The sequence below is a fragment of the Psammomys obesus genome, unplaced genomic scaffold (genome assembly GCF_907164565.1).
Source record: "Psammomys obesus unplaced genomic scaffold, mPsaObe1.curated_primary_1811, whole genome shotgun sequence".
In the NCBI taxonomy this organism is placed as follows: domain Eukaryota; kingdom Metazoa; phylum Chordata; class Mammalia; order Rodentia; family Muridae; genus Psammomys; species Psammomys obesus.
This window is the reverse complement of record NW_026596088.1, coordinates 16935127-16954442: the sequence shown is the minus strand read 5'-3', so window position 1 is coordinate 16954442 and position 19316 is coordinate 16935127. Positions and strand designations below refer to the sequence as shown.

General features: G+C 44.2%; 1 protein-coding gene across 5 annotated transcripts in view; it reads left to right on the top strand.

Annotated features, from left to right (window-relative positions):
• Znf143 (zinc finger protein 143) overlaps nt 1-5277 on the top strand; it is a 31366-nt gene extending 26089 nt beyond the window's left edge. For all 5 annotated transcript variants that reach the window (XM_055627554.1, XM_055627556.1, XM_055627555.1 and 2 more), the window contains 3 exons: nt 1549-1710; nt 2767-2913; nt 4147-5277. In XM_055627554.1, the coding sequence (XP_055483529.1) occupies nt 1549-1710; nt 2767-2913; nt 4147-4230 (393 nt within the window). In that variant the 3' untranslated portion in view covers nt 4231-5277. The remainder of the gene's footprint in view (nt 1-1548; nt 1711-2766; nt 2914-4146) is intronic.
• Nucleotides 5278-19316: the final 14039 nt, after the last annotated feature.

Below are 19316 nucleotides of genomic sequence, written 5' to 3'. Positions count from 1 at the left end.
AAGTAATTTTGCTGCTGTTAGGAATTATAATGCAAATATCTATTTTCCAGTGATCTTAGGTCTTAGACCCCTATGAAACTGTCATTTGACCCCGAAGGGTTACAGCCCACAAGTTGAGAACTGCTGCTGTAGGCAGTGGTAGATCTCCCACAGGTTTTCCATAGTCTGCTGAAAATTTTTGTATGAAGTAATAATAATAGAGGATATTGTGTCCATAGAATCTGAATGATTTTGGGGGGTTTTGGCTCAAAGGGGAAGTGTAGATCAAAACCATAAGGAGACTGTGAGCTTCAAAAGTAATGGAAATGGGGGCTTGAGAGACGGCTCAGTGGTAAGAACACTGGCTGCTCATCCAGAAATCCTAAGTTCAATTCCCACCAACCATATGGTAGCTCACAACTGTCTATACTGGGATCTGATGCCCTTTTCTGTCATGCAGGCAAACACGCAAATAGAGTATTAATATACATAAATAAATGAATTTTTAATAAAAATAATGGAGATGTGTCAGCAGTTAAGGGCACTGATTGTTCTTCCAGGGGTCCTAAGTTCATTTCCCAGCATTTACTAGAGTTGTTTTAGTTTTGGTTAAAAAAAAAAAAAGAAAAAAAAACAAGAGAGGGGGAAAAAAAAAAAGCACATGGCTATCCGGGTTTCTTTGCCCTCCTATGCTGTGTCTTGCAGTCTTGCATGGAGAGCCCTTTTTCTGCCCATCTGTATTAGAACTTGTCTCCTGCAGTCAGTGTACCTTTTGTTTCTTTATTTTGTTTTGGAATTTGGTTTGCTTTGGTGGTTTTTGACAGAGGGTCTCACTAGGTAGCCCTGCTAGCCTAGAGCTCTTTGTAGACCAGGACTTTTTATGGACATTCTCCTGCCTTATTTTCCAAGGTCTGAAGCTAGATTTGTGGGAACTACCACAAATCTGCCTTTCTTTGTTTTGATAGCTTTTGTTTTTAAAATTGTTTGATATAGCTCAAGCTGGCCTGGAATTCTCTCTCTCTCTCTCTCTGATTTTTTTAATATTTATTTATTTGTTTATATGGATATGAGTACTTTTATCTTCATGTACACCTGCACACCAGAAGAGGGCACTAGGTCTCATTATAGATGGTTGTGAGATACCGTGTGGTTGCTAAGAATTGAACTCAGGACCTCTGGAAGAGCAGCCAGTGCCCTTAACCTCTGAACCATCTCTCCAGCCCCTCTCTCTGATTTTTGAGACAGGATTTTTGGGTTTTCTTGAGACAGTAGTGTCAGATGCAGATTTGAAGTAATAGAAGTTTGTATTTAAAAAGTTTGAATTTAAAAAGTTTGTAAAGAGCCGAGTGTGGTGGCTCACGACTTTAATCACAACATTTGGGAGGTAGAGGCAGGCAGATCTGTGAGTTTAAGGCCAGTGTGGTCTACAGAGTGAGTTCCAGAACAGCCAGAGCTATTACACTGAGAAACTTTGTTTCATTATAAAAGAGAAAAAAATTAAAAAAAAAAAAAGATTGCCAAGTGTAACAAAAAATATTTACTGATTTGTAAAATGCACTGTATTTGCAGGTCAACATATCTCAAGCAGACATGCAGGCCATTGGCAACACCATCACCATGGTAACACAGGACGGCACACCCATCACAGTCCCCACTCACGATGCAGTCATCTCCTCAACAGGAACACACTCTGTTGCTATGGTCACTACTGAGGGCACAGAAGGACAGCAGGTAAGTACTTTAGTTTGCTGTTAGTCAATATATACATCACTGTCAAAAGTTGTTCAGAACTTGTGTTGTACATTTCTATTTAGGCACATGAATTTCATGCTGGATCCCAGTTTCATAGCTTCTTTAGCCAGTTAGTCCTTGAAGCTGTTTTTTTCCTCCACCTGTAAATAGGAGTTACAATTGCACCAACACCATAATGTTCCCAGTATGATGAAATGAGGAACTGGAGAGACAGCTCATTGGTTAAGAGTGATTGCTGCTCTTCCAGAGGACCCAGATTCAGTTTCCAGGACACACATAAGGCAGCTTGCTGCCTGAAACTCCAGCTGCCCTCCAAGGGCGCGCGCGCGCACACACACACACACACACACACACAGCAACCATCTCTAACTCCAGTTCCAAGGTATCTGATTCTCTCTGCTGGCCTTCTTCAGCACCTGGCACACAAGTGGTACACAAACATGCATGCAGGCAAAACACCCATACACATAAAACAAAAGATTTTAAGCTGTAATTGTGGCTGGGTTAGCCTTTCCAGTTAGAGGTTTCAGGAGATACTGCAAAGATCCATGAGTCTAAGGTGGGGAATGTGTCTAAGGAGATGTTACTGTTTGTCAGTAATGTCACCAATCCTTCCAGGCTCAGCAGTTAAGTGGAAATCTAATTGTAAATGCAAGAAGAAGATAGTCCAATCCACAGTCAGGTATAAATAGACATCTGTGGTGTGGATTAGTCAACATTTGTAACTTCCTCAGCATCTACTTAGGGTAACAGAACCTAGGGACAGCGTCGTCTCCCTAGGAGGTAAACTAAGAGATCCATTTCTCAGTATCTTGTAACTGTTTTGCCATTACCTTGCTTCATGACTGTAGACTGTAGGTAAGTCTTCTCTCTGAGCCTTAACTTCCTCAAATTAAAGAGCCCAGCCTCGGCAATGCCTAAGGTCTGTTCCAGCAGTAAGTGCCTGCACATCTCTGGTCCTTCACACAAAGTAGACTTTTTGAGTTATAGATATTAACTTTTCATGTGTGTTTTATTTATTTTGCTTCACTCAAGGTTGCAATTGTGGCTCAAGACCTGACAGCATTCCATACAGCCTCTTCAGAAATGGGACACCAACAACATAGCCATCATTTAGTAACTACAGAAACCAGACCTCTGACCTTAGTGGCAACATCCAACGGCACCCAGATTGCAGTTCAGGTGAGTACAGATTAGGTGAACAGAAGCAGTACCGGCAACTGTGTGTCGGTACAAGAAACTTTTCTGTGTCTATACCATGTGCAAAATCATCTGCGTGCCTAACTTGATTTAAGACAATTACTATAATCGAGGTGATCCCAGGAAGACCAGAAGCCGGGCAGTGGTGGCAAGTACCTTTAACCCCAGCACTTAGGAGGCAAAGGCAGGCGGATCTCTGTGGTTGAGGCCAGCCTGGTCTACAGAGTGAGTTCCAGGTCATCCAAGGCTATGTAGAGAGACCTTGTCTGAGAAAAGCAAAATAACCACCAACCTGGGCTAGGGATGTAGCTTAGTTGATAGAGTGCATGTTTAGCATGCTTGGCTTCTAGTTTCAACATCTTATGAGCCAGGCCTGGTGGCGTGGGCCTGTCATCTGAGCACTCAAAAATTGGAGGCAGGAAGATCAGAAGTGGAAGGTCATTTGCCCAAGTTACATGAGACCTTACTCAAAACATAAACTAACATGTTCTTTACCACCTTTGCTGTGCATATTCTGGGGAATTTATAGTTAGAGAGAAGCTGTTAGGCATGTGTCTATGTGTGTACCTAGGCAACCATCTTCACTGTCCAGATGGTGTCTAATGAGGCAGGTTTCTATAAAGCACATGGTAGCTACTCCTTAGAGTAGCTCTAAACCTGCTCTAAACAAATCCTCAGTAATTCTGTTAAGAGTGCCCACAGAGTCCCACTCAAAACCAGGCCTGTGGAAAGAGCAACTACTGGGGAAGAGTCCCTGGTTCCCAATAGAGAATATAAAATCCTACATGCCAGGTGCAGAGACCCTCTGTACAGGGAAAGTAGTTTTTCCTCATGTTGACTTGATAAACAGGAAAATGCCAGCCATTGGTTAGTTTTCTTTAGTTCATGAGTATAGAAGCTAGTGGCTGAAGAATCGCTCCATTGTCTGTGGTGACTTAAATAAGCCACATTTGAAGAATTTGAAGAATTTAAATAAGCTCCATTTTTCTCATATGTAGAAGTTTTGATTTGAAGAATTTAAATAAGCTCCATTTTTCTCATATGTAGAAGTTTTGATTTTATGTTATTAGTGATCGAGTTAACACTTATATTTCAGCAATCCAAGCATCAGAATTACAGAGAGAAATTGCGCTTCTACCATTTAACAGTTCTTTGGCATTATCCAGGGTAGGCTGTGGATTATTAATGTTTGTTGTGTGTGTGTTCTGGTTTCAGCTTGGAGAGCAGCCATCTCTGGAAGAAGCTATCAGAATAGCATCTAGGATCCAACAAGGAGAAACACCAGGGCTGGATGATTAATATGCAGAACCATACAGCAATAAAACGGGAAGAAGGAGCCTTTCATCTTCTACGGCAAAAATGCCTGAAGCCTGGCTTGGCAGAGCAGACGTTCCATTCCTGAAGCACTGTACACATTTTTATGCAGCAGTGGAGAACATTTTCTTCTTGATGCTTTTGTGTACATAGACCCTGGAATAAATTCCCAAAGTGATTCATTGTGTACAAGGAAGTATGAAATGAGGGCACTACAGCAATTCTTCATGTTACTCTTCATCACACGCAGACTTCTGGAATCTACCCATAAGACTGAAGGTCTGAACACAGTCAAGATGAGTTTTAAATTACTGTGAAAAAAAAGAGAGAGAATAAAGCCTGTATCTAATGTGCTGAAGGTTCTACATGTCAAACAGTCGTAACTTCAAAGCCATCACAGTAATAAAGGATGCAAGCCTTCAGATGTCCCTCGGGTTAGTGTCTGGATTTTTTATCCCACCACATACCCACTTTTATTTGTACTTCAGGGCTTGAAGACTTCATTTATAGTGTCCCACCCCTGTTATACAACACTTCTTCAAGCTAAAATGCTGATTATTTTAGCATTATATTGGATTGTGTATAAAATTACAAAGTTTTGTTATTTTTAAATTAAAACATTAAATTCAGTGTTTGAAGCTGGGTGTGGTAGCTTATGCCAGTAATCCCAGCATTAAGGAAGCTAAAGCAGGAGAGTACCGTAAATTTGAGACTGTCCTGAGTATATGTAATGAATTTCAGGCCAGTCTGAACTACAGAGTAAATACTGTCTTAAAACAAAGAAAGGAAAGCCAATGTTTGGGTTGTTTAAGATTCTACTCAGCCTTCTGATTTTTTTGCTACTGTTCTTCATGATAATCAACTATGAGAGTTTCCCATGGGTCTGTCCTAGGCTTAGAGTCCTATGGCTGGGAATGGATTTACTCCAAAAACTGGGTTATGTAAATTATTTATTTTTGTTCCTAAGCTTTTGTTTTAAAGCTTACTTACCCTAAAGTTTATTATTGATTTTGAATACAACAGTTTTTAAAATAATACTTATTGTTTGTTTCATTAAATTGGTCTGGTGTTGGGGAATGTTGGACAGGTGTCCACACTATGACAGCGTAACCTTGCACTCTTGTTCAAGAGTACATCCTATCCAGTAGTGGTGGCTGAACGTACTCTTGTTTAAGTACATACTCTTAAGCAATATCCTCTTCTTTAATCCCAGCACTCAGGGAGGCAGAAGTAGGCAGATCTCTGTGAGTTCAAGGCCAGCCTTGTCTACAAAGTGAGTCCAGGACAGCCAGGGCTACACAGAGAAACCCTGTCTCAAAAAAAAAAATAAAAATAAAAGAGAGAGAGAGTTGTAGGTGTACTTTTTTTAAATTTTATTTATTTTTATTATTTTTTTTAAAGATTTGTTTATTATTTATACAGCATTCTGCCTGCACACAGATCTCCCTATAGATGGGTATGAACCACCATGTGGTTGCTGGGGATTGAACTCAGGACCTCTGGAAGAGCAGCCGGTGCTCTTAACCTCTGAGCCATCTCTCCAGCCCCTTTAAATTTTATTTTTATTAATTACAGTTTATTCACTTTGTATCCCAACTGTAGCCCCATCCCCCATCCCCTCCCAGTCCCACCCTCCCGCCTTCTTCTCCTATGCCCCTGTAGGTGTACTTACTTCTGTTTTTTATTTTTTTCTCCCTACTCCATACCAATCCCTTCCAACACCCCGACACTAGGTAGGAGAGGGAAAGGGTTAATGAGAGAGGGGGCACAGTTCTCTTAGTCGCTTCCTGCCGGTGTGAAGGTCATCTGGTTCCTTAGAGCCAGTCCAGTCCTCATTTCAGGAGATCTCCAACTTCTTGTCTCAAAACAACAACCAGTAGCAGCAAGGGGAAAGCAGGAGCTGCCTTGTTGTTTCTTTCAGCTCCACACTGTCTGGGCTCTGGCATTTATTCTCTCTCCAGAGTCTTCAGATTCAGATCTGCAGCTGGCAAAGAGCTCCTCTCAGAGCCTGCAGGAGGCAAATGATCTACTGCTGTGGACCACCTGAATCAGCCCCACATCCCACACCTAGGACCAAAACAAAAACATGTTTATATCACAGCAGAGAGTATATCCTGTACAGGCACAAAACAAGCACTACTCTATATATTACTGTGTATTCAACAGTCTTGTGAAATTTTAAGGTTCATTGTCTCCAATTTACCAGGTTTGGCAATTCTTTTTGTTTTTTTGGGACAGGGTTTCTCCATGTAGCCATCACTGTTCTGGACTTGCTTTGTAGACCAGGCCGGCCTCTAACTCACTAAGATCCACCTGCCTCTGCCTCCGGAGTTGGGGTTAAAGGTACTTGACACCACTGCCCAGCTTCCGGTCTTCTTGAGATCACCTCTGTTGTAGTAATTGTCTTAAATCAAGTTAGGCACCCAGATGATCTTGCACACAGGAAAGTTTCCCATACGACCCACAGTACTGCTTCTGTCCAGTACTGTATTAGCTTTTGTTTGCTCACAGCAAGAGTTGAAAGCCATTTTAAAAAATGATTTCTTTTAGCTGGGCAGTGATGGCTCATGCTTTGAATCCCAGCACTTGGGAGACAGAGGCAGACGGATCTCTGTGACCTCTCAGAGAGGCAGAACCTGCTACTCCAGGCACAGATAAGCTTACTCTTCCCAGAATGGAAACCTAAAACTGCAGGCCTCTCTGAGCCCTTATATACACCAACAGTCAGATTCCAGAGTGCTTCACTCCATCCCAGGCCCCCTTCTAGCTGGACTGAGCAGTGCTGAATGGACAGCTCTGCTGAAAAAAAAAAGGGGGGGGGCGTGTTTTGTTTTCTCGAGACATGGTTTCTCTGTAGCTTTGGCTATTCTGGACTCACTTTATAGACCAGGCTGGCCTCGAACTCAGAGATTCGCCTGCCTCTGCCTCCCTGAATACTAGGATTACAATGCTGTGTGTCATGGCAGCCAGCTTAAATCTTTTTTTAAGAAGACTTTTGATCAGTTGCCTGTCAGCAACTATTTAACAGTAATCAGGAATTGAAAAAAGAAGCGGCCAGAGTGAAAGGTTGTTGCCAAGGGGAAAAGAAACCTACACTTAGGGCAGCTGGTGGCACACGCCCTTAATCCCAGACCAAAGAAACACACACACACACACAAACTTTATAGCTAGGTTTTTAGGCACTGTGGCTGCTAGCTGAAGTTTGTAATTTTAAAACTTTGTATTGTTTTAAGTTATATGTGAGTGCGAGTTTGTGCACAGGGGTGTAGTGCCTGCCCTAGGAGAGGAGAAGATATTGGATCCCCTGGAGCTAGAATTGTAGTGAGTCACCTGGTGTGTGGGTGCTGGGAACTGACTCAGGTCCTCGAGAACACACTCTTACTAACCTCTGAGCCATCTCTCCAGCCCCTTTTCTTACAAAGTTATCTTTGAAGTTCCACACCAGGCCTAGTTACAGGCCTTGCACTTGGTGCCATGCCGGGGAAGACAGTGACAGGCTGGTGCAGTGCAGGCTGTAAAAGGATTCCACAAGACAGGGGTTGGGATTTAGCTCAGTGTAGAGTGCTTGCCTAGCAAGTGCAAGGCCCTGGGTTCAGTCCTCAGCTCTGGAAAAAAGTAATAAATAAATAACAAAAAGAATTCTACAAGACAAAGACACAAAGTACCAAGCTTTGAGCAGGGTGGTGGTGGCACAGGCCTTTAATCCTAGCACTCTAGATCTCTGAGTTCGAGGCCAACCTGATCTACAGAGTGAATTCCAGTATAGCCAGGGCTACACAGAGAAACCCTGTCTCAGGAAAAAAAAAACAAAAGTTATCAGGCTTATTAAGATGCACTGCACTACAGCCTCAGCAGGTAAGACAGGATGGAGAAACTGTATAAAAGTACTCTCTTTGGCGGTGGGGGTCCTGGGAGAGGGTGGTGTCTGTGTGGTTTGTCAGTCAGTGTCTCCATGTCTTGGGGCTCAGAGGTGATTAGTTCTTTGAGACACCTGTGTGGTGCTCATATCTGGATGATTAGGCAGTACCTCATTATTTTGCAGATGAATGGGTTTTACAGTATGAATTGTTTCTCCTTGGGACATGCTTATTGTGCATTGCAGCAAAGGTCACAAGGGGTCAAATGAGCATGCTCTTTAAAGACTGGTATTTTCTCAAGTGTGTCAGGATGCCCTCCTAAGAGACTGCAGTCAGCCAGGCCTTGTTAAAGAGTAACTTCTTTTGATCCTGGTTGGAGGCAGCAGGGGCCTTCCTCTTGAGCCCAGCCTTATCAGAGCCCAAAGCAGTCTTGTTGAGATTAGCTTAGCACTTCTATTATTTCCATCAGCACAGAGTGGCAGCTCCGCTCCCCACACAGATTGGCAAGGGCAAAGCTCCGCTGGGACAAAGGTTATCTTCTAGAGCTGGCGCAGAGCTGAGTAGGAATACTTGGAGGATGGAGGGTCCTGCTTGATGGCGGTGTTCTGTCACATTAGATAGGGCTGTGGGGTCACTTGAGAGAAGTGAGGAGGGTCAGTTGTTGGCATCACCAGAAGGTCCTCAGTGGTGACAGGCAGGCATAGATGCCATGATAATATAGATGAACCTGAGACAATACCATCTGGAGCTTGAGGGCCTCAGTCTAGAGATAGTTAAGCCTGCCTGGAGGAACAGGTATAGGATATATGGCTCACAACAGAGTGGGTCATTTTTTGGATGCTGCCAAAGAACAGTAAGAGTGGGGCTCTGGAGATGACTCAGTGGGTAAGTGTGCGTGGTGCCAGAAGAAGACAGTGGATTTTCTGGAGTTACAGAGGGTTCTGAGGCACCATGTTATTACTGAGAATTGAACCAAGGGCCTCTGAAAGAACAGCCAGAAGAAAAGGACTCTCTAAACCACTGAGCATCCAGCCCCACATGTGTGTTTCTTTTCTTTCCTTTCCTTTCTTTTTTATTTTTTTTTGGGGGGGTGTTGGGGTTTCACTATGTAGCCCTGGCTGGCTTGCAAGAGACACCTCAAAGAGAGGCCTGCCTCTGCTGCCTTGGGATTAAAGGCATGGACCCTTAAGTCCTATTATAGAGCAGCATAACACACTATTTTACCAGTTTCCTAAAAGAGAGTTGAATCTAAATTACAATCATGACAGAATGTGACAAACTCAAATTGCCTGTTAACATTGTTAAGCTCTAAAGTTTCATCTGTGGTAGGTCTCGGGCTTATTTTATTGTGCTTGGATTTATTAAAGGATTCCTTTGTACATCTTTTTGTTCTCCTAAGAGTCTGAGAGTTATATAGTGTTACAGTCCTGCCAGATCTGGAGAAGATACCAAATGACCCTGCATAATGAGCAAATGTCTATTATGAACAAAGGCAGAGGAACTAGCCAAGAATCTTTACATGTTAACCTTGTAATTTCAGTTTGGGATACAAAAGGCACTTGTTTTCCTGAAGAAATCTGAGGAGATACTAACAGGCTATTTTTCTTAGAGGACCAAGGGGAATAGAGTTTTGTGTGTCCAGTAGTTTAGGCTGTTGAGCAGACCAGATATAGGGTGCAGATAAGGCGCACATTTGTGTTTGGGACAGGTTAATCATGGGAAGGGGACATGTGCCTGAATAGTGCCAAAGTCCCCATTGGCCACCTAGAGAAGGGGAAGGACATTCTCTGAGGGAGAAAGGAGTCATTTTAATTCCCTGAGTGCCTGATATGAAGTTCCTAAGCAAATGTGTGAGAGAGACAGGGTATATCCAGATTTGGGGGGGGGGGGGAAAGCCCTCTGGGCAGAAACAGGGGAGGTGAGAGAGGGAGGGAACAGCAGAAGGGTGGCTGGTAACAGAAGCAAGAGACAGAACAGGGCCTTGAGTGTGCAGAGGAAGGAGCGGAGCGTCAAGGATACTTCCGAGGGCTGGCTTTAAGGAAGACTAGTGCAAGATGGTCTAGTAAGAAGACAGATGACATCCTGCTCACAGGTGAGAGTCCTGTGGCTATGGAAGGCTAGTTGTAAGGAATCTTAGGTGCTGGAGAGATGGTTCAGTGATTAAAGAGCACTGACTGTTTTTCCAGAGGACCAGGGTTCAATTCCCACCACCCACATGTGGTGACTCTTAACCATCTGTAACTCCAGTTCTTCTAGATCTGGTGCCTTCTTCTGGCCACCTCTGGCACTAGACACACTGAGGTAAGTGCAGCAATTCTTACACATGAAAAAAAAAAAAAAAAGAAAGAAAGAAATCTTGGCACTCTTTTCTGGGTTATAGGAACAGAAATCCAAGTGTGATCTAATGTGTCATTCAGTAGCTGGTTTTCCTGGTCTGGTAGAGGAAACAGGCACATTGTGTTACAAAAGAAAATAATTTTCTCTTTGAGGATCAAATCGTGATCAGTGTTTCACAGCACATCCTGGGAGTGAGTCAGAAGGGCCTGAAGACCAGGCCTCACTGAAGGTGCAATACCCCCAGAGGCTCCCCTGCAGAGCAACAGATCTTTCCTGCTTCTGGGGTGAGACCCAGTTTTGTTTTGTTCATACAGACAAGGTTTTCTGTATAGTGGCTCTGGCTGTCCTGGAACTGGCTCTGTAGACCAGGCTGGCCTTGAACTCACAGAGATCTGCTTGCCTCCTGAGTGTAGGGATTCAAGGAGTATGTCACCCCGCTCCGGCCTAGTTTCACGCCACTGACTTAGAACACACTGAGGTGTGTTCTAAGCTAGGGTGACTCCTGAGACGAGGGGCCCTCCAGACTCACGGACATGAAGCCCAATTTCGCTCTGGGGCCAAACCCAATTGGTCAGGCCAGACCAACCTCAAAGGGAAATTGATGACCTCAGTTAGTTGTGAGGAGTAGTGGGGGTGGGGCACTCTGTCTTGTAGACAGTGAAAGCATTCTAGGAAACCTGAAGATCTCCTGGGCGAGGCTGTCAGGCTGGGGGGGAAATACTGGTATAATGCTGTTAGCTGCATGCTTTAGCCACACATTCTGCTTACTTCCTTCTGGAGAGCAGCAGCAATGAACGCTGAATGGAGGAAGACGAAGGAGAGGGAGAACAGAGACTGAGAAAGGAGGGCTCAGCAGGTAAAGGCACCACCACTAAGCCAGGGACTGTAACTCCAGCTCCAGAGGATCCAGCAACCTCTTCTGGACTCCTTGGGCACCAGCACGAACATATCCATTCACACACACACACCTAATTTGAAAGTATGAATCAATCTTTTAAAAATGTTTATAGTAGGGTGGTGGTGGCGCACGCCTTTAATCCAGCATTTAGGAGGCAGAGGCAGGCGGGTCGCTGGAATTCCAGGACAGCCTGGTCTACAGAGCAAGTTCCAGAATAGTCAGGGCTACACAGAGAAACAGTGTCAAAAACCAAAAACTAAAAAAAATAATTAAAATGTTAAAAAAAAAAAAAAAACTGTATAGGCAAACAAATGCAGGCATCCTGGGAAACCAGATGTGTGGGAGCCCTTGGAGCCGGAATTACACAGGCAGTTGTTAGCCACCTGGTGTGGGTGCCAGGAATCCAACTCAGGCCTCTGCAAGGGCAGGGTTCCTTCTTAACCCCAGCCACCTCTGCAGCCCTGGGATTAAGTACATTTATGTGGTTTGTAACCCTCATCAGCCTCTCATCAGCCCAGACTGACACTTAGTCATTCTCGCTCACTCCCCGTTCCTCTCCTCCCCAGTGTTGCTGCTGGCAACTATATTCTCAACTATATTCTCATGTTCCCCCTGGCCTCAGCCACACTGATGGTGCGGCTTGCCTTTCTGGGACACACTTATCTTAGCCCTTCTCTTCCTACTGTACATGTAGGTGTACAACACGTATTTTGGAAATATACATCCCTTGAGTTCTTTCACTTAATATACCTATTTATCTTTGTTTTTTTTCTCATTTTCATATTCATTGTGTATGTGTGTGTGTGTGTATGTGCATTTATGTGGAAGTCAGAGACAATTTGCAGAAGTTGATTCTTTTCTAATGCCTTTGCATGATGAGGCATCTCAATGGACTTCCTTAGAGCCCAGCACTCAGGAAGGCAGAGGCAGGAGGATCACTGTGAGTTTGAGGCCAGCCAGGTCTACACAGAGAAATCCTGTCTCAAAAAACAAAACAACAAAAAAGCAGTTTTTAAATTTTTTGTGCATTCAAGTGAAGAAAAAAAATGACTTAAGACCTGTCTTGAAAGTCATTTCAGAGCTGGAATAAAGTGGCACAGTGTGGTGCTTGCCCGCCACACACAAGGCCCTAGCCGGTGGTTCTCAGCCCGCTGGCAAACCTCTGTCTCCAGAAATGTTTACACCACGATTCAAAACAGTGACAAGAATACATTTATGAAGTAGCAAAGAAAATAATCTTATGGATGGGGTTCATCGTAACATGAAGAACCGTGTTTAAAGAAAGTGTCAAAGCAGTAGGAAGGCTGAGAACCGTTGCCCAGATTCAATCCCCACTTTTGTCCCCGGTTGTCTCACCTATTGTAGGGTTCCTTTAGAAGCCGGGGACTCCCAAGCACCTAGAACTCTGCCCCAGAGCCTCAGGGCACTAAAGAAGGACGCTGGAAACATCTCTGCTCCGGGTTGCAGCCTCAGTCCCCGGACCTGCCACAGAAACCCTGTAGTTTCTAAGGGGAAAAGAATGAGTAAAAGAATGAGTAAAAGTCTTGGTGCCCTGGGGCTGGGAGGGTTGCCTATCTTTTAAAATAGGAAATCTTTGCTCAATGTGAATAATTTTTGTGCCCTAGGACCCCAGGAGGGCAGAGGTGAAGCTGCTCAGACAGGTTTTCCTCTCCCTTGAGGCTTTTCTAACATCCTGAAACTGCTTCTGTGTTGTTTTTAACCAGAAACAGCAACAGTAGGTCGGCTACTAGCACTCTCAGAGGCAGAGGCAGGCAGATCTCTGTGAGTTCCAGGCTAGCCTGGTCCACAGAGTGAGTTCCAGGGCAGCCAGGGCTACACAGAAAAACTCTGCCTCAAAAAACCAAAAAATAAAAAAAATAAAAATAATAAAATAAAAAAGAATACAAGAAAATAGGTTTAGAGGGCACATGCCCTGTGTCCTAAGGACATGCTCTCACACGTAGAAAAATCATATGGAGAATGGTGGTTAGGTTGGCATCATCCTAAAAGAACTATGCACAGAAATGTGTGGACGCGCTGCCTGGTGCCCCTGCAGGACTGTGTGGGATGGTCCTGGACTGGTGGCTCGGGGGAGCCAAGATGCACTGCTTAGCAGCAATGAGAAAGGAGGGAAGGGCAGGCTGCCCCCCGGCCATCAGCAGGAGGCACTGTGAGGTGCAGGCCACTCTCTACAACCCCACCTCTGGGGAACTGTCCTTTCTAGCTTTGTCTTGGCAGGAATAGGGTCTGTCTAACCTTTGTTAGAGCCAAGGAAACTTGCCTTCAACACTCTGAAGGTTCAGACACTGAGTCTGGGGGCTGGAGATAAAGTCATGTGGTTACTGACACTGCATCTGAGTTGGGTCCATAGCACTCATGTTAGGTGGTTCACAGCCGCCTGCAACTCCAGCTCTGGGGCATCTGGGGCCTTTGTCTTCCCCAGACTCCTGCCTGTCCGTGCACTCACAGATACCTATACACAACTATACACAAGCTATCTGTCATCTATCTATCTATCTATCTATCTATCTATCTATCTATCTATCTATCTATCTATCTGGTTTTTTGAGACAGGATTTTTCTGGATAGCCTTGGTTGCCCTGGACTCACTTTATAGACCAGGCTGGCCTCAAACTCACCGAGATACCCACACACACACACTGTCTCTGCCTCCCGGAGCACCAGGATTAAAGACATGCACTACCACGCTCAACTATTTATACACAATTCAAAATAACAAAAATAAATCTTTTTTTTTTTTTTAAGATTTAGTTGGGTGAAATAAGGGATTAATGGGTGTAATGGCTCATTCTTGCAATCCTAGCACATAGGAAGTGGAGGCAGAAAGATGGCCATGAATTTGAGGCCAGCCTGTTTGTTTTTGTTTAAAAAAAATATAAAAATAAAAGAGGTGAGATCTTTAGTAAGCAAATCATTCCAGTCTCTAGAACTATTGAGTTTGTTTGTCTGTTTGTTTGTTTAACTATATAGTCCTGGCTTGCTTGGCATCATTATGTAAACCAGACTGTGCTCAATAATATTTTTAATAGCTTCATGTAGCTAGGGCTGGCCTTGATCCTTCTTTCTTTCCTTCAAGCTTTGAGATTACAGGTGCTTGTTACAATGTCTGACTCTATAAATGTTCTAGTCTGTGTTATTCTGTTGCAACAACAAAAAAGAAATTAAACAACAATGTCAGGAGTCAACAGTTTTTATTACATGCATTTTAAAATTTATTTTTACTTTATGGACATTTATGTTTGACTGCATCTATGTCTGTGTGAGGGTGTCGGATCCCCTGGAACAGGAGTTACAGACAGGTGTGAGCTGCCACGTGGGTGCTGGGAATTGAATCCCAGTCCTCTGGAAGAGCAGTCAGTGCTCTGGCTCTGAGCCATCTCTCCAGCCTTGCATGTCCTTTTTTTTTTTTTTTTTTTGGTTTTTCGAGACAAGGTTTCTCTGTGTAGCCCTGGCTGTCCTGGATAGACTCGCTTTGTAGACCAGGCTGGCCTCAAACTCACAGAGATCTCCCTTCCTCTGCTCCCTGAGTTCTGGGATTATAGGCATGCACCACCACACCCGCTGGCCTCTCACCTCTTAACATTCCTCTCTGGCTGGATTTTGTTTCATTTTGTTTGTTTCCTTTATTTGTTTCCTTCTTTTATTTAAAGAAAAACAAAACAAAACAAAAAACAGGCAATGGTGGACAGCTTTGTCTATGGAGAGCTCTAGGGCAGCCAGGGCTACTCGGAGAAACCCTGTCTCAGTAAACCCAACAACCAACCAAACAACCAACCAAACCTCAATAAATAAAAGAACTTTTTAAATTTGTGTTTATTTTGGTGGGGTGTAGGTACCAGAGCACACATGTGGAGTCTGTCAGGGACAGCTTCCTGTTGGGAGCCGGCTCTTTCATTCTGTCTTGGTGGGGGAGTCAAACTTAGGTCACCAGGCCAGCGAGCCTCAGGGAGCCTCTGTTTCTTCATCCACCCTTCATCTGTTCCTGCTACACTGGGATTATGGCCACATCCACCAGGCTGGTTTTCCCTTTTTTATAACTGCACTCAAGCCCTAATGCATTCTGTGGCAAGCTCCCACAGGACCGTTTCCACAGTCCTGGTTTTTCTTTCTTCTGTAAGTCATAGTCCTTTTATGTATACATTTTTATTTCTTTCAAAAGTTTTTTTAGATTTATCTTATTTTTATCGTATGAGTGTTTTGCTTACATGTATGTCTGTGTACCACTTGGATTTGCTTGTTTGTGTGTTTCGTTTTGTTGAGACAGGGTTTCTCTGTCTACCCTTGGCTGTCTTGGAAGTTACTCTGTAGGGACTCACAGGGACCCACCTGCCTCTGCCTCACAAGCGCTGGAATTTAAGGTGTGCACCACTTGTGAGCCTGGTGCCTACAGAGGCCAGAAGAGGGCATTGGATTCCCGGAACTGGAGTTACGGATGGTTGTGAGCCACCATATGGGTGCTAGGAGTCTAACCTGGGTCGTCTGCAAGAGCAGTCAGCGCTTTTAACTACCGAGTCAACTCTCCAGGCCCATTACATTTTCATTTTTATTACTTTGTGTGCCTAGGTAGGCCACATGCCCCGTGGTGCACTTCAACCAACTTGCAACCATTGGATCTGTGGGTCCTGGAAATCAGATTCAGGTCATCAGACTTGGTGGCAGAGTCATTATCCACTGGGTCAACTAGTTTTTTCAAACAGGACTTTATTTGGGGGTTCCTTAAAACTTACACCTCCCTTCTAACTTCCAGCCCCAGGTAGGAGAAAAAGGAGGTGGTAAGGGAAAGGGGACAGAGCCCTCTTCTTCCTGCTGGGTAGGGTCAGAGGATTCTTTTGGGGGCAATATGAACCTCTGTTGTCAGGGAATCCAGAAGTCCAGGTAACCAGCAAACACAGCAAGTAGCCTTCCTCTGCCTTCTCCACGCTGCTGTGTCTTTTTTCCTCTGGGCCACCATGCTTATACCCCTCAAAGTCCTCAGAATTCAACTAATTCTAGCTGGCAAAGACCACACTTCACATGAGACAATTAACAGGAGCAGACAAGCTAAAATCCCCCTACTTGGGATTATAACAAAAACATGTTTATATATCATAAACCAAAATGTCCACAACATACAAAGTCTTGCTAGATACCCAAACTCTCAATCCCCCTGCCTCAGATTTTTTTTTTTTTTTTTTTTTTTTGGATTTTCAAGACAGGGTTTCTCTGTGCAGCCTTGGCTGTCCTGGACTTGAGCTCCCAGAGATCTGCCTGCCTCTGCCTCCCTAGTGCTAAAACTACAGGTGTTCACCGGCTTATCTTTCTTTTCTTGATCCCTGAATTTGTCATTCCTTCCATAACTTTCATTGTTGTTTTGTTTTTGTTTTTTAGAAAGTGCCTTACTTTGTCCCTCTGGTTAGACTCAAACTCACAGAAATCTATCTGCCTCTTCCTCAAGTTCTGGTACTACTCCTGGGTACCTTCAGAAGGTTTTAATGCTATAAAACCAGTTAATACTTTTTTTAAAAGATTTGTTCATGTATGTAATTTATGCATGTGAGTGCTCTACTTGCATGTGTGCTTGTGTGACAGAAGAGGCCATCAGATCCCCTCACAGATGGTTATGAGCCACCATGTGGGTGCTGGGAATTGAATTCAAGAGCAACTGGTCCCCTTAACCACTGGGCCATCTCTCCAGGCCCACTACTTTTTCTTTATTGCTCTCTTTAAAGACTTATTTTTCCCCCGACAGGCACACACCTGTAATTCCAGCACTCCAGAGGCAGAGGCAGGTGGATCTCTGTGAGTTCGAGGCCAGCCTGGTCTAGAAAGTGAGTCCAGGACAGTCAAGGCTACACAGCTACACACTGTCTCTAAAAATAAAAACAATTATTCTGTGTGTGAATGTGTGTGTCTGGGTGAGTGAATGACCTGTGTGGGTTGGTGTCCAGAACAGGGAGTTAGAACCTTAGAGCTGGGTTGTTACTTGTGAGCTAGGAGATGAACTCAGGTCGTCTGCAAAAGCAGTCTGCACTCTTTAACCATCAGCCTTCTCCCAGCCCACATCTTGCCCCTGTTGACTCTGTCATCAAACAGTAGTCTTTTTTTTTTTTTTTTGCATGGGCGGTCAATAAATCACAGAAAATAAGTTTAAATGGTGAGTTTTTGTTTCTCTATTGGTGGGTTTTGTTTTCAAATCCATTTATCACTCTTGTATGTATATGAGTGTTTTGCCTCATTTATCTCTGTGTACATGTATGTGTCTTGTGCCTACAGTGCCAGAAGAGGGTGCCAGATCCCTGGAACTAGTTACAGATAGTTGTCAGCTGACATGTGCTGGGAACTGAACAAAGGTCCTCTGAAAGCACAGCCAGTGTTCCTCACAATGTTCCTAGAGAGTGTTAAGCCATCTCTCTAGCCCTTGTGGGTTTTCGGTTTGTTTGTGGTTTTGTTTTTGCTTTCTTTTTTTGTTTGTTTGTTTGTTTGTTTGTTTGAGACAGGCCTAAGAGCACACGAGCACTGCAGCCTGAGCGAGGCTGGGGTTTACAGAGCAAGCTAGTGTTGAATACAGCAGTCCTGGTGTTCAGCTTTTCTGAGTGCTGGGATTTCAGGTGTGACACATCACCGTTTGACAAGAAATGAGAGTTTAAGCATATGAATCTAGGTACAAGAGAGATCAAGGCTAGTGAGATAGATCAGGTGAAGGCACTCAGCTCCTCTGATCCCCACACGTGTGCCCTGCCATGTGCGTGCTCACACACATGCCTCAATACACAGGTAAATAAAGAATTTAAAACATTCAAGTGAGAGAAGTCAGCAGTGCTGGGGATGTGGGTCAGTGGAAGAGTGCTGTCCTATCATGCAGGAAGCCTTGGGTTTGATCCTCTGCATAGCACAAACCAGATGTGGAAGGCAGGAAAATCAGAAGTTCAAAGTCACCCCTTAACAATGTAGCATGTATGTAGAGTACATACCATTGAGATACTTATACAGGCCTACAAGTAAGACCTTGGCTCAAAATAAAACAACTAAAATTGGTGGGGCTGCTAGTTATAGTCCATAGTCTGTTGACAAAAATGAGTCAACTCAGGCCAAATTAAAGTATTAAGGCAGGTTTATTGGGGGCAAGTTTATCAGGGTGGGCTCACTGCTCCCAAGGAACGGGGCCAGGGAAATGGCCATACAGACAGACAGAGAAGGAGGGGAGGAGGAAAGAAAGAGTATGCATATGCAGAGAGAGAAGACAGAAAAGAGAGAGAGAGAACCAAAATGTCTGGATTATATAGTGAAGAGCAAAGAGCCTGGGAGGTAAGGGGAAGGCAAGGGAGGAAGCCCAGTCCCTGGGCTGGAGAGTTCACTGGAGATGGCGGTGTGTGTGTGTGTGTGTGTGTGTGAGACAGCACGCCCTATAACTGGTTGGGACTGAGGGATTCTGGGAGGCCTGGTCTGCTTTGATGTGTTAAATAGGAGCCTCAACTGCTTGTCCCAGATCTGAAACCCAATATCTCAGCCTGTTGTTGAAAATAAATGAATGAGGGGCAAGGTAATTGTCTATGGCTACTTCAGGCTGACACTGGGGTGTCATTATTAGGAGGGGCCCAGAAAGCTGGAATGTTGGTTGAGCCCAGGAAAAGGAGACTGTTTTACTTACTGTCCAGGTTGTGAGACCATCAGGGGCTAGTTGCTTTTGGAGCTGTCCTGCGTGCAGACTTTGAAGAAACACCTGGACCTGGTTGGCCACTGGAACAGATATATATGTTAGGGGCAGAAGATAAAGTTAAGGTGTTTAGGGAGGAAAAAAAAATTTTCTTGGGTGTACATTTGAAACTTTTAGGCCTGTCATTTTGTCAGTTGGGGGAAGGGGTCCTGGCAGGTGGGGAAACAGGCTGTTGACTGACGGTGCTTATCTGGAGTCCATTTAACCTGTGAGAGGTGGATTCATGTGGATTCCCTGAAGCTTACAAGAATCTTTTTAAGTTTAC